This window comes from Natator depressus, chromosome 7 (assembly GCF_965152275.1).
Source record: "Natator depressus isolate rNatDep1 chromosome 7, rNatDep2.hap1, whole genome shotgun sequence".
NCBI lineage: Eukaryota > Metazoa > Chordata > Testudines > Cheloniidae > Natator > Natator depressus.
This window is the reverse complement of record NC_134240.1, coordinates 20520588-20544969: the sequence shown is the minus strand read 5'-3', so window position 1 is coordinate 20544969 and position 24382 is coordinate 20520588. Positions and strand designations below refer to the sequence as shown.

Here is a 24382-nt window from a genome sequence, read left to right as displayed (position 1 = left end):
ATTTCCTTATTTAACTGCAGCAACATTCCTACCTCCACAACCCTTTGAAAGGCATTATACAATGGAACTGGAACTATTATAATGGTTCTAGTTCCATTGGATTAAATATTTAAGAGCTTTAGGCTTAATTATACAATCAGAACAATTTTAAGTATGCATCCACAGTAGCTTACTTTACACACACACAAATAATGTGAAGCAAAACTCCATGTTACCAGAGGTGCATTTTCTTTCTAAGCAACATAGCCAGAATTGGTGCTTTTATTGCATATATACAAAGGTTTCTATAGTAACAACTGCAGCAATAAAATTTCTTATGCTGGCTGTACAGGATAGGAACCTCCACCAGTGATACAGTCCAAAATTCAATTTATGTGAAGCTCTGTTAGATCTCCCAGGATATTGGTTGACCATGCAATGAATTCCATTGTCATCTTCCATTTATGCCTAGCTGTTACTTAATTTCAGACCCATTTATATTAATGGAAAGACTCACAAATTTCAGTGAGTTGGATTCTGGTCCTTACCCTGAACCATTCTCAGTATATGAGCATGTCATCATGTATTTGCACAGCATATAGCACAAGAGGACCTAGACCTCAAAGGGACCCTCTGGTAATTACTGCAGTATTGTCAAATCTTGCACTACCTAGAGTTTTTCTTGAAGCCTCAGCTGCAGTCAAGTACTTACCGGAGAATCTCAGCTTTCATTAAAAGAATTTCTAGTCTTTGTTTAAAAAAAAAAACTTAACATGAACCTTAAAAGCTCAAAGAACAGAATGTAAAGAAACCCAAATTTACATGTTTTGAACACTTAGGACTGGTGATACTGCTGCTGTAATACAAAAATGACAACTAAGCTGTCTGAGGTCACTGCTTTTTCCTTTAATAATTGTTCATTGGGAATACAGATAAATGCACTAAAGAATGACCCATAGAAATAACAGGGACCATGCATAGGATTGATCTTTGCAAACACTTTTTTTCCAAAAATTCAGTATAAAAATATTTTTCTAAATATACATAAGTACTAAAGCTTTTTTTCTTGCATTTTTAACCTCTCCACTGGGGTTATGAGTTTGAGCCCATGGCATAAGGCAAGGAAGCAGCAGGCTCTTAACATTACTGTATTCCCTCCATAACCAGGAGTTTTCTTAAAGAGAAATTTAGGTCTGTTTAGGCCCAACTATAGGTTTTCTAAAAATAATTAGAGTCAAGATCAAGTACTATTTCATTAAAAAAAATCCCATAAACAGTTTGCATGGATTTAAACATTCTTTTACAGTGTTTAGAATACAAACCCAGAACTGTGCTAGAGAGAGAGAAAGTGAAACTTGCTATAGACAATAGGTAACAGTTTCAAAAGTGCTTAAGTCCCACTGACTTTTACTTCTGGCAATGGCGCTCTTGCATATTTTGCCCCAAACTGAAAGTTCTTTGTCTGCTTTTGTTGTCCAAGCTATGCCATATGCAGACAGTAAATAAACATTAAGGGTGAAAAGTTATTTTAGTTTAATGATAAAGGTGGTGATGATAAAAAAAATCTTTAAAAAAATGCAACATGACAGTGTCCCAAATTATCTCAAGACTTTTCTCTCTCGCTCTCTCTCTCAAAAGGATTATGGAGGCAGGGAAAAGATCAAGGACTGAAAAGTAAAATAAGTCAAAACTACACTTAAGAAATTTCTGTCCTTTGCAAAACATGTAAATGTTAGCGATCTGCCAGGCTTTGAGGTGCTATTGATTCTTTACATTTCCACCCTTGTGATGATGGACTACAAATGGGAATAAAAATTTGTTGCACTGCTGATTTGAAACAATATGGGTTAACTACCAATAGCGATAATAGGCCACTAATAGAGTGCAGGAGGGACTCCTGAATAGCAGCTACACATGCTTCTGTTTGTTGGTAAACAAGACTTGTGGGAAGGAGATTGTGAAAGTGATGCAGCAATAGGTGTACTGCAGGGGTGACAATACTTGTCAAAGGGGAAGAACAGCTGCAATGGATCACTCTTGTGAGAAGGATATGATATCTACAAATCTGTCCCTCAAAGCTCCACAGATAAAAAGGTTACCCATGACTCCAAAAGAAATGATAAAATAAATCCAGTTTCACCTTTATAGAACTCTCAATGCTAGATCAGAGAGAAGGGTTTGACATTACACTGTGGAGAGAGTCCACCTTTGACCACCAAAAATACATACATACAAGAGAGCTGAAAGCACACACTGGTTGGTATGCTCCTGTTGTGATGTATTTTTATCTATCTCCACATCTGCTCTTTGCTCTATTTATATAATTTTGACTCATTCAGTATCAAGCAGGCAACTGGTAGAAAACATCAAACATTTTCTAGCTCTGAAATTATTTACAAGATAGTTTTAAAGAAACGAACCACCTTCATCCTTGCATCGGGAAATTGAACATAAAGAGTTTAGCCCTGGGTTCTGGTCATAACTTCTCAAAGGGGAACAAGTGTGCTACTTCTCCCTTCTTTTCCCACTTGCTCTTTCTGCCTTTTTTCTCTTTTCTTTGTTCCTCCACTTGCCGATTCAGAGGCCAAGAAACCACCACATCTTCAGCTGGAGTCTTTGAACTTGGCTCCCCTTCTTCATCAGAAGAAAATCCAGCTCCTTTCTCCATCATGGATCCGGATGCCTCACTCTGGAAAAAATAAGCATGAATGTTAGAGGCAAACTTGCCAAACCCACAAAAAAAACCGCAGAAATTGGGCTTGTTTTTGGCTTAATTTATTTGTGAGTTGCTTGTTGGCTAGTTTTTGGCTTGTAGCTTGTTTGGCTTTTAGCTTGTTGCTACTTTTTTTTTTTTTTTTTGATCGGCTCCCGGCAAGCAGGGGGGAGATAGGGAGGCACAGCAGGCCCACCACAGTCCCACAGTGCACGCTGGGGGGCTCTAGTCACATACAGTGTTGGGGTTCTTAGGGATTGGCTTGTTTTGGCCTTGTTTTGAAATGGGATTAGCTTGATTTTTGCCTTATTGTGAAAGCCTGGGTGCTTATTTACCATGTGAAAGTTGGCAACTGTGGTTAGGGGGTGTTTTTTTAAGAGTCCTTTTTTGTCATAATAGTCTCATCACCATGGAAGATGCGGCTCTAGTTAGCAGGAGTGATCTATAACAGACAAGCGGTACATTTTATGTAATTCTCTACACAAAGCAGTATCAGTCCATGGCTCGTATGTGCAGCATTAATTCAATTTCAGAAAGAATATTCACTAGTCAAGAGAGTGTAAGAATAAACCGGCTTTAAAATCTGACTTATCACCGAGCATGATGAAAAACATATTTAAGGACACAATCATTTCACTTCATAACCCAAACCAACACAGGTCACTTTATGCCTCTGAAAACTACATTTGTGGTTTGGACTAAGAAATCCAAAATATGAAGTGGATATGTCAGAACAATAGAGCCATAATATAAAACCATGTTGCCTGGTTGCAGAGTGCTCATGTTATGTTAAACAGGGATGAGATTTCAACTGACATGATTGAGCTAAATTCTTGTTCAAAACCCAGTATGAGCTCCTATTCAAAGTTAGTGTGAGAAGAGGGGAAGAGAACTTTGCGTGAAGAGATTTTGGAAGTTCTCTGATGTACCAATTGAAAATTTAAGATTTTGGATATAAAGCATAACAGGGTCAAACACTGCTAAAGGTTACGTCTCATCCATCAAATGGCTAAGCATGTAGTGATCTTGAACACCACCAACAGCTGTGTTGAAAGAGATGTAATTAGGTTGCATTAATAGAGAGGACAGCAATGGTGGTCAGTTAGCTTCATCTGCTAAGCCAAGACCAGAAGTATTTTCACAAACTGCAATTAACATATGGAAAGGCCAAAGGGAGCACTAGACAAGTTACAATGTTAGATATATTTTAAAATGAACTGAGGAAGCACTTCGTTGGGCTTCTTTCCCCCCCCCCCCCAACCCCACCCCTTTGACATTCAGAAGGGTCAAATCCTGCTCTCATTAATCATTTGAGCTGTTCCATGAGCAAGAAGAGACTAAGAATTGAGCAGAAAAAATAGACTCAAGAATCCAGTGCAAATTCCACTGCTACCATTTTCCTGACAGGTCTTAGCACTACCTGGCAGGCAAATTCTGCCTTGGAAAACTCCTTAGTCCTTACAAGCAGCAGATACACACACAGATTCTTACCTTTCTGCAGTAGCGTTGCTTCAGTCTCTCTCTTATGAGAAGTCCTTTTGTCAGCAATTTCCAGTTCCCCAGTGCTCTCTTCTCTCTTTTCTATGTGGAATTGTTATTTCAAAAAAAGAAATCCTTAAAGTCAGGAATTCTGATATATTCAGAATCATACAAACAGTCTTTGGTGTTTAAACAAAACGGAGAAATTCTGTATATTAATTTAAATGTATTGCATCACTCCTGAGCATTCAGTAGGCTTATTAACCAAACATCATTATATTTTAAGAGGTATCTGTTTGTACAGGAAGCATTGTATTTATTCCATCATATAACATTATACCATTTTACTCACTATCAGCAGCCAGCATGGCTTTTTGCTGTCACATCTCACAAACTAAGCAGTGTCTTATATAAGTATAAGTACTTATATAGGAGGCCCCAAAAGAACATCAGTAGATGCTGCAGGATATGGGGCATTCATCTCTGAGTCAATACTGAATTGGGCACTTTTCTCAAAGTCAGTACTGAATCAATGCCCCACTATCCAGGGCTGCTGGAGGGGCCATCATTTGGATTAAATGTAACACCGATGTCATGGCCATTTATAATTATTTGTGAATGAGCAGGGATGCTGACCCTCATTCCCTGGCAAATTCCAACTTGGGTAATTATATTGTGCCTAAAATTTAGCTCAGGGTATGGATACTTCACTTTCTGTTTTGAACAACTGTGTAATGTTGCTGTGTGCTGTTAAACAGCTGCTGTGGTCCACCCCAGAGATGGCTGCATTATTATAATGGATCATGTGCATCCCTGCAGTTTGGATATTAGACAGAGTAAAGTGCTTTAGGAATCCATCTGGACAAGTGGTTCTACTGAAATGTAAGACTGTGACCACTACACATTTACATTGGCTCAGCTCTGTGTTTAATGCTTGCATAGCCCCCCCCCCCACCCCGTTTGACTGTTATTTTACATAACTGTAAGTGAAGGTGACTTATTGTTCAATATAAAAATAAGGACCCTGTGAAAACAATTCTCACCTCCTTTTCCTTCTTTTCTATCTCTGCCTGTTCATTCTCCCAGGCTGCGACGAGCACCTCTTTGTATTCTTCACAGACTATGTAGCCATCAGTACTGGAAAGGAGAATACATTCACCTATCAGTTTATGCAGCCGCAAAACAGGCCAAGTGCTAGAGGAAGAAAGGAAGCAGGCCAATACGTATCGATGCATCATAGACCGAAGATTACTGAGTATTGACAGAGAAAGCAGAGTATCTCACATGATGCATTTGCAAGGGTGGTTTCCCTTCTCTTCCAGAGCAAGAGCAGGCTGCTAATGGAAATGAAAGGACACGTGTTGAGCTGAATTCTGTGATGTCATGTGCCACAGCTTGCTCTGAGGTGTCCTTCCTCTACAGCAGCTGACAGAGAAAATGGCATGGAATATACCCTTAGCATGGAGCACCCACCATGCAATATACAAAAATCCTCACAGGTAAAACAAAATAGAAAGCAGGCACATCACGTACACTGGGTGTGAGTAGCCACCGTGAAAATCAAATCCAGTGATGGCTTGAACACAGTCAATGTCCAGTTTCCGTGCCACTCTATGCAGATTGGGAAGTTTTAGCTGCACACAGCCTATTGGTAACATACAGGGCAGGAAGAGATACACGTTTCCATATTCATTCCGGGGAACCTGTTATTGAAAAATGAAAATAAAAAGTGAAGCCTCATGCTCAGTAAGGAGATGAATGGAAATTCCTGCTCTTATTCAGAAATAGATACATTACAAGTGTCTGCTTAGTTATCCTTATTCTGAGAGTCTGATTAGCGACACTGGCAACAATTCTTTAATATTCAGGACACAAGCCATATATTCAGACATTGGCCACACTTTGCAACTACATTTTAGCTACATAGACAACCCTGATTTATGGTTACCATCTGTGCTTTGTAACTATGGGCTTGAAAATTAAAAATGAAAATTAATCCAGAATAAGGTAGGATGGGAATTTCAAGCAGATTAACTATTTCCAATTTTCTCCATAGGTGGATGCTCTTACACCGGAACAGAGTGCCTTATTCCGAATTAACTTAATTCACTTACAAAGTTAATCAAGAATAACTCCGCATGTTTGCAAGCCCTGAATTGCAGGCACAGAACTCCATTATTATTTCCAATCATAAAAATGGAGGCCTACTTAAGGTGGGACTAAAATTTGGGCAGTTAACCAATATAATCTACAAATCCCAGAACTTTGGGATCCAGAAGCTGATCTACCTCTAACACACAAAGATGCTCTAGGAAAATAAAGCCTGTGTCCTCGTTCCAGATTTTTGCATTCACCACACACACCGCCCTCTCTTCCCTCTTGCCTACCCTTCCATCCACTGCCACAGGAGGCTGGTACTCCTCCGTCTGCCACAGGCCAAACAGCCCCAAATCGTCTTTCTCCCTGTTCGAAGGCTCTGCCAGTCGTGCTTTCCTTGCCTGGTTGGAATATCCTTTCACCATCTGTGCAAACACAATGGCTGCATTTGTCACACTTTAGAAACACACACACACTAATCTGGGATCTCAGATTTTATTTGGGAGACCGAAAGAGAAGGGTCTGGGAGGAAAGGGGTGCTCATTCCATAGCTTTGACATCTGTAACTTATAGCTTATGCTCGATGCACCTAGGCATGTTGTGAGCAAATTGGGGCCAAATCCTCCAATTCAAGGAAGGGTCCTGGAAGGCTCTGAACAGAATCAAATGAGTGCAGTTCTGCTAGGCAGGAAGCCTCCAAACAGGGATGGTCCCTGAGAGTGTGAAGAACACATAGTGGAGTTCTGGGTAGAGCTGGTGCACGGCTGGCTGATGGATCCACAGCAGCAGGGCAGCTCCCTGCAGCGAAAGAATTCCATCTCTCTGCCTCCTCCCACTCCCCTCACCGCCCTGGTCACAGAGTCCACTGTGCAAATCTTGTCTGTGCAGAAGGTATAAAAGCAATGACTATTTATCCAGAGAGCGCAGTCACATTGCACTGACATGATTCCAAGCTCCCTTACCTTATAGGGCACTTCCCCAATCCTCACCACGCGAGCTTGCTTCAGCCAGGTGTCCCGGGAGTGCAGTGTGTGCACACAGTCTCTAAAGAGGCCAGAACAAAGCAACTGTCTACACTCTTTCAATGGACTGCAAAAATACACAGAACTGTCTTGCTGACATTCAATCAATTTAGCTACCTGTATAATTTTTACAATATGACAAGCAGGTAGGTCTCACCTGGAATATACCGCCTCTCCTCTGCAGTATCCTAGGATAGCAGCAGTCTCAGGGTAGATGGCCTCATATTTCAGGATATGCCTCTTCAATGCATAAAGAGGGTGATTTTTATACTCTCCAATGGCTGTCGGCAGAGGTTGGTCTTGAAGCTTAACTAGAAACTGTGTGACCCATGCAAATAATAGTGAATTCAACGGTCTTTTGCATTTTACAAAAATTTACCAGCATTTTACAAAAAGATGACAGATTGTATTATAAACTTGATCGGGGGGAAAAAAAAAAAAAAAATCAGAAACCCATACAAAAGCAGGTAATCCAAATGACCAAAGGCATCCCTGGTGTATCTCCTTTGGTGATGATGGAATTACACCACAGATTAACTTGGTTCAAAGTGTTTCATGACAAGGGCAATGCTATTCCATGCAACAAATTACAAATGGGGTTGTCCTCTGGATTTGTTCTCTCCAGATTCTCTCCTAAACAGCTTCCATTTTATTTTATTTCTTGTAACATACACATATATGTTCCCAGATTTAAAACACCCACATATGAATACAGCAAATATTCTGGCACCAAATCCCAGCATCCCTTCTCAGGGAAAATCTCCCAGGGAGCTTTGCCAGACTCAGGATGTCAGAATTTGGCTCTCAGTATGAAATGACACCGAATGTCTGGTGTCCATTTACCTCCCTTTCTTCCTTCTTCTCTCTTTCCACAAAGGGGCTTCTATATGGTTCCAGCGTGTCTTCCCACCACTGAGGATCCACACGACATTTCCTTGTCGAAGTCATCCAGGCTGGGTCGTACCTTTGCGTTACGTCCTTTACATGCCCATTGCTGTCAATTCCCACAATATAGGAAACTGGCTTGGTGGCATATTTAAAACACAGAGAGGGCTGGCCAACGATGCCACGAACACAGTCCACACACACCCACCTGTCTTCCCGCTCAACAAAGATTTCCAACCACTGATCTGTGCCTGTCACTTTCACCACCTCCTGCTCCCCATCATCGTCACTAGAGATTATTTTGTTCCTCTTCCTGGGTGTATTAGAAGAGCCTGGAGAAGCTGCTTTTGCCAGCAATTGCTCATTTCCACCTGAATTCTTGGGCCCTTTTGGTTCGGAAGACCTGGCTTTCCTGCTATTTTCAACTACTACCCTTGCTTTATGGGGCCCCGATGTTCTCTTCTGCCTCTTAGAGACAGTTTCAAAATCCTCATCAGAGAAATGATTGTCTTCCTCCTCCGAAGCCTCAAACTCAGAAACACTGCCCTCGTCACTTCCACTCTCCTCTTTGTAAGACACTTTCAAGGTCACTCTTCGTCGGCATTTGTTTCTGGGCCTGCGTGCTCCTTCCTCTTCCCCCTCCCCCAGGTTGCTTTCATCATCACTGGATTCCTTTTGTTCCTGGCAATCCTTAATCACCTTTGACTTACTTTTCCTTTTGGACCCAGAGGTGTTTGGTTCCTTATCAGCTCCTTCACTCCCTGACAGAGTTTCCTGTTGCTTGGCTCCTTTGCAGGAGCTTTTTCTTGACGGAGCCTTAGGTTTTTTGGCAGAGTGCTTCTTGCAGGAGCTCTTGCCCTCAAAACAAAAAAAGAGGCGATTTTGATTTTTCTAGAGTAAATAATGTTTGTCTAACAAACTCCAACTTCCATTAACTGGGCTAGGTGGAAGCAGAACAAAGCTTTGTGAGTACAGTAGTCCTGTTAATATGCAAGTTTTAGGGAACCATAAACCTAAAGTCAAACAGCTGGGTAGGGCCATTTGGTGGGCTTCAAGAGGCTGTGTTCTGTGTTCCCAACCCAGAGAAGAGAACACTGCCTAGATACACAGGCTGGCTGTCTTTAAAGGATCTGAGCTTGTTAATTAGTCTCCATCACAGATGTCAGAGATGGAAAAGACCTATTGGATCATTCAGTCCAACTCTAGTTTCATCCAGCCTAGTTTTAAAAGTCCCAAGCAACTTGGTCTCCAAAGAAAAGTGGTGGAAGACATTCTACAGCTTAAATCCTTGTCTCAGTCGCACCAGTTCAACTTGAGGTGTGGCTTTAAACTGATTCAATTTATATTGGTGCAAAGGCTGTGTGGACACTCTTATTTCAGTTTAAACCTGGCTTATTTCTATTCATCTTAATTTGAAAAGAAACATGTATAAGCTAAACTGAAATAAGACATTCAAACCAAAATACGAGTGTCCACACAGCCTTTACTGTTAGCTAAATCAGTTTAACATCACACCTTACGTTAAACCCTGGCAACTCCGCCCTAATACAGCTCATTGTCAGGAAGATTTTTCTGATATTCAGCCTATTTTTTCCCTCTTCATTAACATCATGTGACTCCTAATGATCACCCTCTGGGCCAGAGTGTGGACTCCTAAAATAGTCAATTCCTTTATTTCACAATCCCAATTAACCCTACCTTTCCCGCTGGCTCTTTCAGGGGAATGGGTCGCAAAGACAGCACAAGCCGGCAGAGCAACTGTAACGCTCGTAGAATAAGTAAAAATATCTGTTTAAGAAAAAAGAAAAGACTTGAGGGTTGGGGTTTTTTTTTTTTTGGGGGGGGGGGTGGTGGTTAAGTATGAACAACTAGCTTAAAACCACATTGGAGCCAGAGTTCAACCCAAAAGTCAAGTTTCATCCAGATCTTTCACCTGGTGCAATGTGTGCTGATAAAGATTCATTTCAATTATCTCTGGTACTTACATTGCACCCATTACTACAGTGTCTGAATGTCTCACAATATATGTATTTATCCTCACAACATCCCCATGTTATAGATGGGAAACAGAGGCATAAAGAAGTCAAATGACTCCCAAATATTACAAAGGAAGTCCATGGTGGAACAGGGCCTTGCACCCTGTTCTCCCAAGTCCTAGTCTACTGCCCCAACACTGGACTGTTTTTCCTCTCAGTTCCTCATTCCTGAGGTAAACAGAGCTAAAGGAGACAAAGTGGCACCTCTTTCAAGAATGGATTGAATAAATTATGTATGCTAACAACTATATAGAAACATCTGCCATTCATATAGACACTGCAATGGTAGTTTAGCGACTGTAACCTAGTATCAGTGGTGACCTGCTGACTGTTTTGTTATGTGGGAGTTCAGCAGAAATGGGCAAGAATAGATAAATTCAAACCAGAAGCGTTCAAACTCAGGCACGGTTCACTTTGTCTGTGCTCCTCTCCCGCCAGTGTATGTAAGCGTAATTCCTCAGTTCCTAGCTAGAGGTATTTTTACATCTCCAGCCACAGCAAAGACATTCTACAACTAGACCAAGGCTGCAATTTCCCAGGTTTCCAAGGAGTATGACAGAGTTGTGGGCAGAATGCCTGCAAAATGGTAGTTCACATGCTGCTCTCCCTAAGGATGGTTTCAGAGTAACAGCCGTGTTAGTCTGTATTCGCAAAAAGAAAAGGAGTACTTGTGGCACCTTAGAGACTAACCAATTTATTTGAGCATGAGCTTTCGTGAGCTACAGCTCACTTCATCGGATGCATACTGTGGAAACTGCAGAAGACATTATATACACAGAGACCATGAAACAATACCTCCTCCCACCCCACTCTCCTGCTGGTAATAGCTTATCTAAAGTGATCATCAAGTTGGGCCATTTCCAGCACTGATCACTTTAGATAAGCTATTACCAGCAGGAGAGTGGGGTGGGAGGAGGTATTGTTTCATGGTCTCTGTGTGTATATAATGTCTTCTGCAGTTTCCACAGTATGCATCCGATGAAGTGAGCTGTAGCTCACGAAAGCTCATGCTCAAATAAATTGGTTAGTCTCTAAGGTGCCACAAGTACTCCTTTTCTTTTTGCGAATACAGACTAACACGGCTGTTACTCTGAAACCTGGTTTATGAATGTTATAATTCTGACATCTGATTTGTGTCCATTTATTCTTTTACGTAGAGACTGTCCAGTTTGACCAATGTACATGGCAGAGGGGCATTGCTGGCACATGATGGCATATATCACATTGGTGGATGTGCAGGTGAACAAGCCTCTGATAGTGTGGCTGATGTTATTAGGCCCTGTGATGGTGTCCCCTGAATAGATATGTGGGCACAGTTGGCAACGGGCTTTGTTGCAAGGATAGGTTCCTGGGTTAGTGGTTCTGTTGTGTGGTATGTGGTTGTTGGTGAGTATTCGCTTCAGGTTGGGGGGTTGTCTGTAGGCAAGGACTGGCCTGTCTCCCAAGATTTGTGAGAGTGTTGGGTCATCCTTCAGGATAGGTTGTAGATCCTTAATAATGCGTTGGAGGGGTTTTAGTTGGGGGCTGAAGGTGACGGCTAGTGGCGTTCTGTTATTTTCTTTGTTAGGCCTGTCCTGTAGTAGGTGACTTCTGGGAACTCTTCTGGCTCTATCAATCTGTTTCTTCACTTCCGCAGGTGGGTATTGTAGTTGTAAGAATGCTTGATAGAGATCTTGTAGGTGTTTGTCTCTGTCTGAGGGGTTGGAGCAAATGCGGTTGTATCGCAGAGCTTGGCTGTAGACGATGGATCGTGTGGTGTGGTCAGGGTGAAAGCTGGAGGCATGTAGGTAGGAATAGCGGTCAGTAAGTTTCCGGTATAGGGTGGTGTTTATGTGACCATTGTTTATTAGCACTGTAGTGTCCAGGAAGTGGATCTCTTGTGTGGACTGGACCAGGCTGAGGTTGATGGTGGGATGGAAATTGTTGAAATCATGGTGGAATTCCTCAAGGGCTTCTTTTCCATGGGTCCAGATGATGAAGATGTCATCAATATAGCGCAAGTAGAGTAGGGGCGTTAGGGACGAGAGCTGAGGAAGCGTTGTTCTAAGTCAGCCATAAAAATATTGGCATACTGTGGGGCCATGCGGGTACCCATAGCAGTGCCGCTGATCTGAAGATATACATTGTCCCCAAATATAAAATAGTTATGGGTAAGGACAAAGTCACAAAGTTCAGCCACCAGGTTAGCCGTGACATTATCGGTTCACCAACAACCACATACCACACAACAGAACCACTAACCCAGGAACCTATCCTTGCAACAAAGCCCGTTGCCAACTGTGCCCACATATCTATTCAGGGGACACCATCACAGGGCCTAATAACATCAGCCACACTATCAGGGGCTCGTTCACCTGCACTCCACCAATGTGATATATGCCATCATGTGCCAGCAATGCCCCTCTGCCATGTACATTGGTCAAACTGGACAGTCTCTACGTAAAAGAATAAATGGACACAAATCAGATGTCAGAATTATAACATTCATAAACCAGTCGGAGAACACTTCAATCTCTCTGGTCACGCAATCACAGACATGAAGGTGGCTATCTTACAACAAAAAAACTTCAAATCCAGACTCCAGCGAGAAACTGCTGAATTGGAATTCATTTGCAGATTGGATACTATTAATTTAGGCTTAAATAGAGACTGGGAGTGGCTAAGTCATTATGCAAGGTAGCCTATTTCCCCTTGTTTTTTCCTACCCCACCCCCCACCCCCAGACGTTCTGGTTAAACTTGGATTTATGCTGGAAATGGCCCACCTTGATTATCATACACATTGTAAGGAGAGTGGTCACTTTGGATAAGCTATTACCAGCAGGAGAGTGAGTTTGTGTGTGTGGGGGGGGCGGAGGGTGAGAAAACCTGGATTTGTGCTGGAAATGGCCCAACTTGATGATCACTTTAGATAAGCTATTACCAGCAGGAGAGTAGGGTGGGAGGAGGTATTGTTTCATGGTCTCTGTGTATATAATGTCTTCTGCAGTTTCCACAGTATGCATCCAATGAAGTGAGCTGTAGCTCACGAAAGCTCATGCTCAAATAAATTGGTTAGTCTCTAAGGTGCCACAAGTACTCCTTTTCTTTTTCCCTAAGGATGGGAAGCCTTCCCTCAATGTTCGGTTTTCCGCTCATTAATTATTTTTCTTTAACCAGCAACTCCTATAAGAACTGGAAAGACATGACTAGTTTGCCCCTACTCCAGTTCCAAAGTCACAGGCTGACTGACCACTACTTTTTAAGGCATCTGGCAATAAGTTAAAGCCTTCAGGCTACTCTAAATAACATCTGGCTGCCCTTGGCCTCAAAGGGTCATTCTGACTGCTGAGGATTGCCTCAATGCAGTAACACCTTCATCACAACTCTTTTTTCCAAGTAAACCCCCTAAACCGGGAACCAAGAAGGGGCTGTGACCCCCTAGGAATTTCTTCACCTAAGAGGAATAGGGAGCTGGTTAATCTGGCTTTGTAGTTGCTTTGCACTGCCAGAGCAGACTCAGGGGTAATGATTTTGAACAATGCACATACTTATCTGTGAAGCCACCAGCATCAGGACCAATTACACATTAACGCAAGTGGATATTGCCTCGAACAGAGGGCCAAAATCATCAGGCCTTCAGTTGGGTACAGCTTAGAATCAGGGGCTAACCACAGCAGGATCCCAGTGGGTGCTTCTTCAGGTTATAAGGCACATATGTCATTCAAAGCACCAGGGCTACGTTCAAAACAGGAAAAACTAAAGAAAAAGCTGAGGCCCAGAGATGATCTATCAGTTTTCTTCAAATCCAGCCCCACTCCTTAAGCCTAACCTGCAACCTCTACAGCAGCAATTCTACCCCAGTGATCTGGCATCCAACCCCAGCAAGCAACCTTGGGAGCTTCCAGACTTCAAGTCACTCACATGGACCAACTCTTCATCATCTCTTGCAGCATAGATGGCGAAGCGCCTCTCTAAAGTGGACTGCAGGCTCTCTCGATCAACAGAGAGTTCAGTGTTGATAGTGAAGGTTGCAACAAACCTTGAAGAATGACAAATTCACCTTAGTGTCTAGTTTCCTGAATAACTTCTTCATAGTTCACCCCTCTTTTAAAAAAAAAAAAGTGTGTGTGTGTGGGGGGGGGGGGGGGGGATTTTCCCCACACTAGTATTTAACAAGATAAATCACTTGAGCCTGGATGACTACACTCATTCAGCTTGATCTCTCTCCTTGTGCTGCATCAAAAATTCAATAGTTAACATGAGAGAGCTAGATTACAAGGGAGGTTCTTACCATTTCACCAAGTTGGAAAGGTAGAGAAGGTCTATACGACCTGCAGGCACTTTAGTGAAGTGGGTGGGGATGATGGAAAAGCCAATAGCCTGAAGATCTGGCTGGTTGCAGACCCTGTTCCTATGGAAACCATTTGCTAGCAAACATAGTAGGTGAACCTGGAGGAGATAGAAAATAGGTTTTAAGATTGTACCAAACACACTGGCTGTTTCAATGAATGACTTTACTCCTCCATCAACAGCCAGGGATAGGGCAAATACAAAGGCTCTTCAGCTAATACAACAAGCCATATTAATTCAGGTGCAACTCCATTACAGTTAACATACCAGTGTGAATCTGACCCAATAGCTATACGAGGAAGGAGATACCAAAATTCTCAAAGGAATTGTGGCCATGTAAGCCAGAGGAGAATGTGGCGTTTTGTGACTACAATTTCTGTGGCCTCCGTTGGAATTCTGTCTTCAAATTGTCAGTTCTAAGATCTTTGTTTCAATTCCCTCTCCATGGCACAATTATTAAGGACGTGAAATAAAGATAGCTAAAAAAGGAGGAGCAGATTTTAAACTATACCTGAAATTAATGCAAAATGAAATGCCAGTTAAGTTCCCTTTTTGACAGCCATGCGTCCATCTACCATCTGGAAACACTGATGAGCTTTGATTTAAACACTTCACATCGTTTGTTTTTTAGGACTAGGCACAAAACAGATACAAAACCAACTTTGTGTCTTGCACATTTGAAACAACTGTCATTGCTTCACCTGAGAGCAGAAGCAATATTCATCTCCAAAGACAATTTCGAAGTCAAAAGCTAGTCCTTATTTTAAGTACTTTTCATTGTATTGGATTTCCCACCCTTTTCCTATAGCCAGTACAAAAACTGGAACAGAAGCTGGAAGGAGATCTGCCAATAACAAAACAATGGTAAAATTATGTACTTATGCCTTCCTAATTTAACTCAATGTATCTAGGTACTTATCTGGCCGCTTTCATCGTATCTGTGCACTAAACAATAATGGGTTTATTCTTGCAATACTCTTGTGAAGTAGGAAAGTCATATCCTTGGATCTAGCAATAGGAAACTGAGGCACAGAGGAAATCTGTGTCAAAACAGAAATTGAACCCAGATCTCCTGAGCTCCAGTGCTTTGAACACAAGGCCATCTTACCCTTCAGTGCTCCAGAGGAAGGTGATAAAGGCCCTGATCCTCAAAGGTATGTAAGTACTTAATTCCCATTGATGTAAATGAGAGTTAGGTGCCTACATACCTTTGAGGATCCGGATCAAAATCCCTTTCGTGCTCAACAGTATCACCAGCCTCAAACGTGATGAATAGTTTAACTCCATGAATATGAGTGGGAATCACTCCAGTTCAGTAACTAATCCTATATACACCACTGACATCTATTTTGTTCCTGAATTCCAGAAATGCAGATTCTCCAAGCGGCAGGGGATTCCAAATGATGATCAGAAGAAACCTGTATATGAATTTGATTGAAACTTTGCTTTCCTTTTTCCCTTTAGTTTCTAGGCATGTCCATGAATCATACAGATTAGAATTGGCTCTAAATGTCATTGTGCCTTTTCAATCACATACCACAACTGTTCCGAAGTCTTCATGATCTGTACCCTCTCTGCCATGTTGCTTCTGTGACCCTCACCTTATGCGTATCTTCATGAACCTCCTTGTTGAAGCGTTTCATCATTCTCCGGAGATAGGTCTCAAACTCAGCTTTCCTTTTCTCTCTGCAGTGTTATAAAAAAAATGAATGCTGTAATACCCTGTGGACCTACCATTCCAGATTCCTGACCACGACTCGGAATAATCAAAAAAGAGAATGCGTCAGAGAATCAATTCCAGGTTTTATGCTAAGATCTGTGCATGCTTTGGGAGAATTCAGTCAATTCTATGCAAATAGTCATGAGGTGCAGATGTGATTAAAAAACTGTGAGCACTATATACCTTACTACTGAGACTTAGTGCCTTGATTTAAAGAGCTGCCAGTGTAAGGAGGTACAACAAACAATAAAAAATACTTAGTACTTATTTAGCACTTTTCATGAACTACCTACCTACTCAACCCTCCCAAATACCCATGTGAATTAGGAGAGAAAAATTCAGCATACAGGTAACACAATTCCACCTATAACTAGTATTCATATATCTATAAGACCAGATGTAAATTCCTAGCCTCACTACCCAAACTTGTGACAGGATCTAAGAGGGCTGCTGCTAACTGAATTTACTGAAGGGGTACTACTATATTAAAAATGGGAAAAGACAAAGAAGATATATACAGTCATAGTACTGTATATTTACATTACAACAGCCCCAGATCTCAAACCACTTTACAAAAGTAAGTATCCCTATTTTATACATGGGGACACAGAAAGGCATAGTGAAGTTAAGGGCTTGATTTTCTAAGGTGCTGTGCACCCTGAGTTCTCACTGACTTCAATTCAAGGTTTTGGATGCTCAGCACATCTAAAGATCAGGGGACAGATCCTCAGCTGGTCTAAATGGTCATAACTCCAGTGACTTCAAGTCAATGGCGCTATGACCATTTACCCCAGCTGACAAAGTCATACAGCCAGACAGTGACCAGAGTTGGAACCTGAGAGGTCTCCCAACTCCTGGCCCCCCCTGCTCTACCCACTGGCCTATGCTGCCTCCCCTGTATAACTGATCTTACCTTCTCTCTCTTTTCTTTGCCTGCTCTGGAGTTTCAATCTCTATCTCAACTGGTTTGCTGGGCAACACTAGCGCAGGAAGGGCAGCAGCTGTTCCTGATTTATCCAGGACAGGATCTTCGAGTTCTGGAAATGTAAAATTAAAATTAATACCCATGGAATCAATGGCCCCGGGGAGTCTCCTCTCTGGTTCACCTGTTCAAACATAGCCAAAGTTGGACTGCCAAAAGTCACTGCCATTTGGTGTCTCTTCAGTAACCTGTGTTAAATGAGCAGATATTCTGTATCTAAGGTATTCATGGAATGCCAGTCGCTTTAGTATCAAGGTATTCAGTTTCTAGCAGACAGGTCTCCCTTTCACAATACTACCATCACAATCAACCCCCTTTAGCAGAAAGTCCAAAGAACAAATCATTACTTCAGAAGTGGGTTGAGGAACATTGGTGGAGCAGCATAAGGGAAGCTTTGCATTGCTATGGGCCATGCTGTGTTTGTTGTGGGGACACAGCACTTGGGTTTCAGAGTTGTCTCGATGGCACCTTACAGGAACAATACATTTAGACAGTTATTTGTAAAATAATCTTCATTAGTATTTTTTTTGAACTGGGTGCTCCACATTAGGTAGGAGCTGAGAATGCAGCCTTCTTTACAGCACTGCTGCCCTATTGAAAGTAACATGTTCTGGGACTCTACCATGTGTTCTGTGGTAGAGGGATATTATTACGTACGGTAACAATGTCAAAATTCTACCATAACTTTGGTATCCTTGACTTCACCATATGGCTGTTGGAGCTCCTCTTCCGCTGGCGCCTTATTCCTACATTGAGGCTAAATCTTTCTCTATCAGTTCAAAAGCACTGACAAGACTCAGGAGTGTTTTTATGTAGGGAGTTCACTTTAGTAGGCATGCATTTACAGCTAAAATACAATACAATTCCGGTCTTCATAACCTGGTTTGATGGTCAACTAACTGGTATCTGACTGAATGACTTAACTTGCCCAGTCTCCATCTCGAGTAAATCACAGTCTGATTCTTCTGTTGGACTCACTGTAAGCTTCTCTCGGCATAAGGTGATATTTCACATTTACAAATAGCTCAGGGAGTGCCACATGTTGGGTAGCAGCATTGCTACACGTTAATAGGTATCAGGCGCATAAAGATGCAGAGCTGTTCTGCTCACAGACACTGGCAGCGAAACTAGGTGGGTCTTAGTAACACCAACTACCATACATAGAAGGGTCCCTAGTGTCTTTCTGAGGCAGACTGAATGATGGGCAGGATAGAGAGGTTCTGCAGGGAGCAATCCTAAACTCAGGGGCAAATTCTGCTAGGAACCTTATGTTATTTAAGTAAGCAGTAAAGGAAATTCTAGAAGAGGGGCAAGGCTGCCCCTTTATCCACTGTTTGTGGATGAATAATACGAGGCTAAAATGCCACCCGCTGGTAAGTATATTGATTTTAGTTTGGATCCATCTTTAAACACCCATGAACACTGGAATGTTAAAGATCTTGATCTGTATATAATATTTATAGAAGAGATTCAATTAAAAAAAATCTATAGCTGTAATACTGAGTATAGAAACTATTTGAATTCAAGAGAGAGGTTGCACCAGAGTCAAATAAATCATCACTGAGAACAACAGTATATGACACTATTTAGAGCATAATAGTTGATAAGGCCACTGTAAGACTTACCTTCCACATCCTCCCACTCATCCTCACTTCCATCTCCATCATCATCTTCATCCATTTCTTTTTTAATAGTTGATTTTCTCTTCAAAGTCGTCTCCTTCTGAGAGGGGCTCGGTAAAGCACTATAAAGATTACAAAAGACAACAAAAAAAGGCTTTAAGAGTTAGTGTAGTTTGTTTGCTAGTTTGTTTAAAAATTGGAGGAAAACAACATTAAAATAATAGAAAAACAAATACAATATATCGGTATTAAAAATAACAGCTGCAAAGCCTTAAAATATTTGACAAGCAAACTACAAATGCAAACAATGCATCTGTACTTGTAAAGTAAAACATCCTGCCATAAATAGAGGCAGAACAGTAAATATAGGGAAATATTCTTCCCAGTGCAGTGTGTAATGTTAGGTCCCCATTCTGTAAGGATCTCTAGGGAGATGGATACCTGCACCCTCAAAAGATCCCAAATCAACAGGGCTCTACATAGATGCAGAGGTTCTGTCTCCATATAACATTTTGCAGGATCAGGGCCTTAAAGAATTCAAGAACTGTTAATCTTGCTGAAGCATCATCAGTATAAAAAGAACAGGAATTAGAACTGTCTGTTTTACTATTTTAGTAAATTTTGTTCAGGTTGGCCAGTGAAACAAGACTGATCAGTTTCACTTCCTGCTATTAGTCCACACAAAAGCTTCTCTAACATTTTTAAATACAAATGTCATAGAATCATAGAAGTGTAGGACTGAAAGGGACCTCAATAGGTCGTCTAGTCCAGTCCCCTGCACACAAAGCAGGATTATTACTTCCTTTGGTGCAATTTAAGCCCATTTCTTCTTGTCCTAGGTTACATTCCTTCTCCCTACCCTCATTTAAAGACAAACAAACCTGAATTTTTGGCCTAACTTACTTGGCAACTTCCATATAAAATTTAAATTATTTGCACTACATAAAACTCGAAAACGTCTCAAATATTAGCTTTCCACCCAGAATGAATTCCAACAGCCTGATCCTGCAAACAACCATACACCTGAATAATTATGCTCAAGTGCATAGTGGAACTATGAGGTTACTAGTGTGAGTAAAGGAACCTGTGTGTATTTGCAAGATCAGGCTCTAACTAAACACATTTAACAGTGAATACAATATTGTCCCAGACTATTATGCTGATGCTGTAGATTAACTTACCGGCACGTTTCCCCTTTGTTTTTTACAGTTATGTTATTTTCCTCCTTCGCTACTGATTTTGCTCCTTTTTGCCTTGAAGATCTACCTGGTAGGCTATGAACTTCAGCGTCACAATCTCCTTTCTTCTTCTTATTTCCACCAGGAACTTTTGAGAGCTTCTTTTTCATACTGGGCTTTTCCTCTTCAAAATCATCTGCAATGGATCAGAGGGGAAAAATACATGTCAAAGAGCGAAATCCTAGCCCCACAGAACTCAGTCAATAATAAAACTCCCAACAACTTCAATGGAGCCAGCACATCACTCACAGGCTGCAGGGGAAAATGCAGGCTTAAAATGAACACACTGCCTATGAGAATATTTTCATAACAAATGTGAAGTGTTTACCAAAAAGTGCACTTGAAGCAAAACTATCAGGGAAATTTAGCAGCCCAAAATACACAAGATGGACAATACCTGCCCTTACATATGATGGTGGATGAAAAACACATATTGTTCTCACCTATCTCAAAAGAGTTACTTTTCCCAGACAAGTGGAATTTTGCAAGATGGATTTAAAGCACTTCTGAAGATTCTCCTGTAACAACAGCAAGACGCTTTCCTCATCACAGTGACACCACTGAGCCCACTGTGATGGGTGCACTATGCACATATGAGATTGGATTGATGGGCACAATCCCATCATGCAATGTGCCAGGTTTTCCTCCTTTTTTAGGATATAGCATGGCTCCACAGAATTTATTTTATTTGGTATCCAGTATATAGGAATAGCTATTTTATATCTATAAGAGGTTTCCAAAGCCACTCTATGTAAGGAAAAAAACGCCAGTTACCTAATCCCTTATGGGTTATTACATATTCCAGGGAGACTGCTGGTGTCCAAGCTGACATACACACTGTTCCTGAAAACACTCACATATACAAGTTACTCTAATCACGCATGTAGTCCCTCTGAAGTCAATGCATGAGTAAAAAGGGCTATTTGCATGAAGTCACTTATGTGCTTAACTGTGTGCAGGATCAGGCCCACAGATCAATGCATTCTGGGTCAGTATAGCAGAGAAACACCAGCCAATGTACGGTAATTTTGAAGGAGCTGATTTTTTTTTCCAACGCTACATTTACAGTAATTTACTAGCTGAATATTCCTCTGCGTGTGACTGTCTGACATTCACCTCATTAGTTTGTAATGATCCCACTTTGGAGAAAGCATTGAAGGTCACTTTTAAGATCCTCTGCATGTATAGAGCTAGCTAGGATTAGGACCTAGATTTTTATTTCCTAATAAAGTAGAGATTATCTTCTGGAAGTCTGAGAGAAGCAAGAAAACTGGAGAGATCTCTGTTGACTCTGTTTATCAATTTTACTGAAACAAGCTTTCTTATTTCAAGTCAATTCACATAGGACCAAGCAACTGCAAACCAGTGCAATTGTAAACACATATCAGAAGCAGAGTTGCCAACTCTTATGATTTTATTGCAAGTCTTGCAGTATCTGCTGTTCAAGGCACAGCAGAACTCACAACCCCAGGGCGAAGATGGGGGGGGGTCTAAGGTGCCACCTTTGCACCCTCTTCATACTGGACTGCTATGGAAGCTAGAACGACCCCCAGCGTAACATAGGCAGCCAAGCAAAACTTGAAAATGTGACCCAAATGTACGATAAATAATAAGTAACAACACCACTCCAGAAGGCAAACAAGATGACCTTCTTATGTTTTTACAGTCTCATGATTTTTAAGCCAATCCCATGCATTCTGGGGGCCTGAGTCATGGTTTTGAACATCTGGGGTTGGCAATACTGCATGAGTTGGTGGGCATCCACAATGGACCCTATTCTGAGACCAGTAAAATTGGTTCAAATTCAATTACATTTTTAAAAAGCAACCTTGTAGAGAAAATTTACTGAGGAGAGAGGCTTTTGTACTTTAAACATTCCATTTAAAAAAAAAACAAAAAAACACAAAGGTCCCAATCCTGTGAACTGCTCCGGGAGACCACACTCCTGAGCCCACAAAGTAGCCTCCTGTCTTTAACAGGGTTTTACATAGACACCAGGATCCAATAACTTTGTATCAAGACCTACACAGATTCCAAAACCATTATTTCTTAAATGGTGTGTTTATGAGAGGCCTGATTTTCTGAGGCTCTTCGGTATCCTCAACTCTCACTGAACAGGAGTTAAAGGTGCTGAGCACTTTGTAGGACCAAATCCAATATACTGGACAGAGCAGTCACAAAAAAGCAGGACACTATGTGAAAATTTAGGGTCTCTCTCACAAGTTAAGGAATGATACAGATTGCTTGGAACTCTCACCACATCATCTTCTACACCTATGTGAAATTCAGAGAGAAATTATGCGCACGGAAGATGTGGTGAAGGAATAGAAGATACCATAGCATAATATTAATTATGAGCCTGAGTGTTGGTTGCACAAGAAATATAGAATCAGGCCTTAATATTTTATAGAGTTTCTTTCAGTTAGCCTTTTCCACAAGCAGATGTACAATCAATCAAACTCTACTATCATTTGAATTAAGAATGGCCTGAATTCCATGCTTATATTTTACACAAAGGATAATGCCCTAAAGATCTGTTGAAATGACATACATTTACTAAAAGCCACCAGCAACAATCCACCCCAGAACTTTCATTCTTCTTAGCTGCACCTGTCAGACCAAATCATTTGATCCTGCCTTCTTTCATCGTGACAAAGGAAAGGTTTAGAAACCTTGGATTGTCTACTAACAGCAATAAGCACTTCTCTAAGTTCTAGAGAGGAAACTATCTTGCTTAGGTAACATCTGTATAATTTAAATGAGGCGGACAAAAAAAAAAGCTAAATCAGTCATGATCTCATGACTACATACTGTATAACAGACAACAGATCAGCAGATGGAGTTAAACACAAACACTACACTATTTAGTGGATATGAAAACAGATTGTGTTTTTAAAGGGGGTATATCTGCTCTTTAAAATATTTCAAAGGCTCTATTTTCAGCTCTAACAGACAAATAGAGACAAAAACAATTCTAAATAAACTTTTACTTTTTTTTTTTTTTTAACTCCTACAAAAACCCTACAGGAAAACGGATGTCACAGAATGAATACAGCTAGAAATAAACACTAAGGGGGAAATTTGGTTTGTTCTTCACAATCTAATTAGAAATACACTTTGGACAGCAGGCCAGAGGCTTGCAAAAACGGTAACATTTAAATGAGGGGAAAGTCCAAAAAAATCAAGTGAGATTTTAAATGTCCTACAGAAATATGGTACAAAAAATCCTTCATCAGCATAGAGGGATCATTTTAAAGTCATTTTTAAAGTAATAACAAAGGAGCATGTTGGGGGAAAGTGGCAATCTCCCTCCCCCAATCTGCAATCTGGTGCCAGGTGCTGCTTCGCCTTCATTTTATATTCTCCATGATGCTTATGCAACAGCTTGTAACAGGCTCTGGCCAAGAGAGAGTCTATTTCTACACTCACCCTCTGGTTCTTGCCTGGGAGTTTGGGGGGCCCTGGTGGCTGCTGCAGCAGGCTCTCCCTTTAATTTCTTGCTGGCAGTCTCTTGCCGCAGGGAACCTTTGCGCTTCTTTCCCATGCTGTTTCCTCTTCAAAGCTGCGTCTTTCAAGGGGTGCAACCAGAGACCGGCGGGGGACACAAAGCAAACACGGCGGAGGTGAAGGCAGCCCGCCCCTCCTTTGGCAAGGCCTTTGCACGCTTTCCCCACCTCCGAAGAGCATGTGCCCCCTGAAGCCTCCCGTAGCCGCAGGAAGGCCCTGGGAAGGCTGGGCTGGCACAGCCGGCTCTTACCTCTGCTCTCGCCTCCCCTTCTGCCTGACGTCTCTTCCGGCCCGGCCGGCTGGGCTGCAGCCCGCAAGGGCGGGAGACAGCGCCCGTCACATCCCACTTGCGCAGCGCTGCCTCGGGCAGGATGGCGGGGCGGCCGTTGGTCTGTGCGGGGCTCTGCAGGGGCCCGTTGGACGGTGCTCGCCCGTGGCCCCTTCTTGGCAGAGGTTGTTCCCATTGTGTCCGCTCCGCCCCCAGTCCCACGAACGCGGGCTCCAGGCTGGGCGAGCGCCGTGTCCCCATTACCTGCCCCCCAGGAGTGACTGCGGGCAGGGGCTAGCGAGCTACCCCGGTCACACGTGCCGGTCGCCCGGCTGAACAGCCCCGAGGCGGCCTCGCACTAACACGTCCCTCGTGCGCCTGCCGGAGGGCAACGCTGCTGAAGCACTTGGCACGGCCACTGCGGGGCAGACAGGCCTTGGGCTGACCCACGCTGGCCGCTCCTGCGCCTACTGAGGCCGTTAAAAAGTAATTCCAAAGGAGCC

The 24382-nt window shown here is 42.1% G+C and overlaps 1 protein-coding gene across 2 annotated transcripts; it reads right to left on the bottom strand.

The window, feature by feature from the left end:
- Nucleotides 1–259: 259 nt before the first annotated feature.
- Nucleotides 260–24114, bottom strand: XPC (XPC complex subunit, DNA damage recognition and repair factor). 2 transcript variants are annotated; one of them, XM_074957617.1, is made up of 16 exons: nt 23862–24114; nt 20048–20240; nt 18870–18988; nt 17176–17299; nt 16144–16228; nt 14484–14641; nt 14114–14231; nt 9874–9963; nt 8134–9033; nt 7448–7608; nt 7231–7312; nt 6559–6693; nt 5705–5874; nt 5215–5308; nt 4184–4273; nt 260–2668 (listed from the first exon to the last, which is right to left on the bottom strand). In XM_074957617.1, the coding sequence occupies exons 1-16, from the start codon at nt 24073–24075 to the stop codon at nt 2456–2458; spliced, it is 2946 nt and encodes a 981-aa protein (XP_074813718.1). In that variant the 5' UTR covers nt 24076–24114; the 3' UTR covers nt 260–2455. The 2 variants fall into 2 exon arrangements, with proteins under 2 accessions (XP_074813718.1, XP_074813719.1); XM_074957618.1 differs by lacking the exon at nt 23862–24114 and adding an exon at nt 23534–23852 and having other exon boundaries at nt 262–2668.
- Nucleotides 24115–24382: the final 268 nt, after the last annotated feature.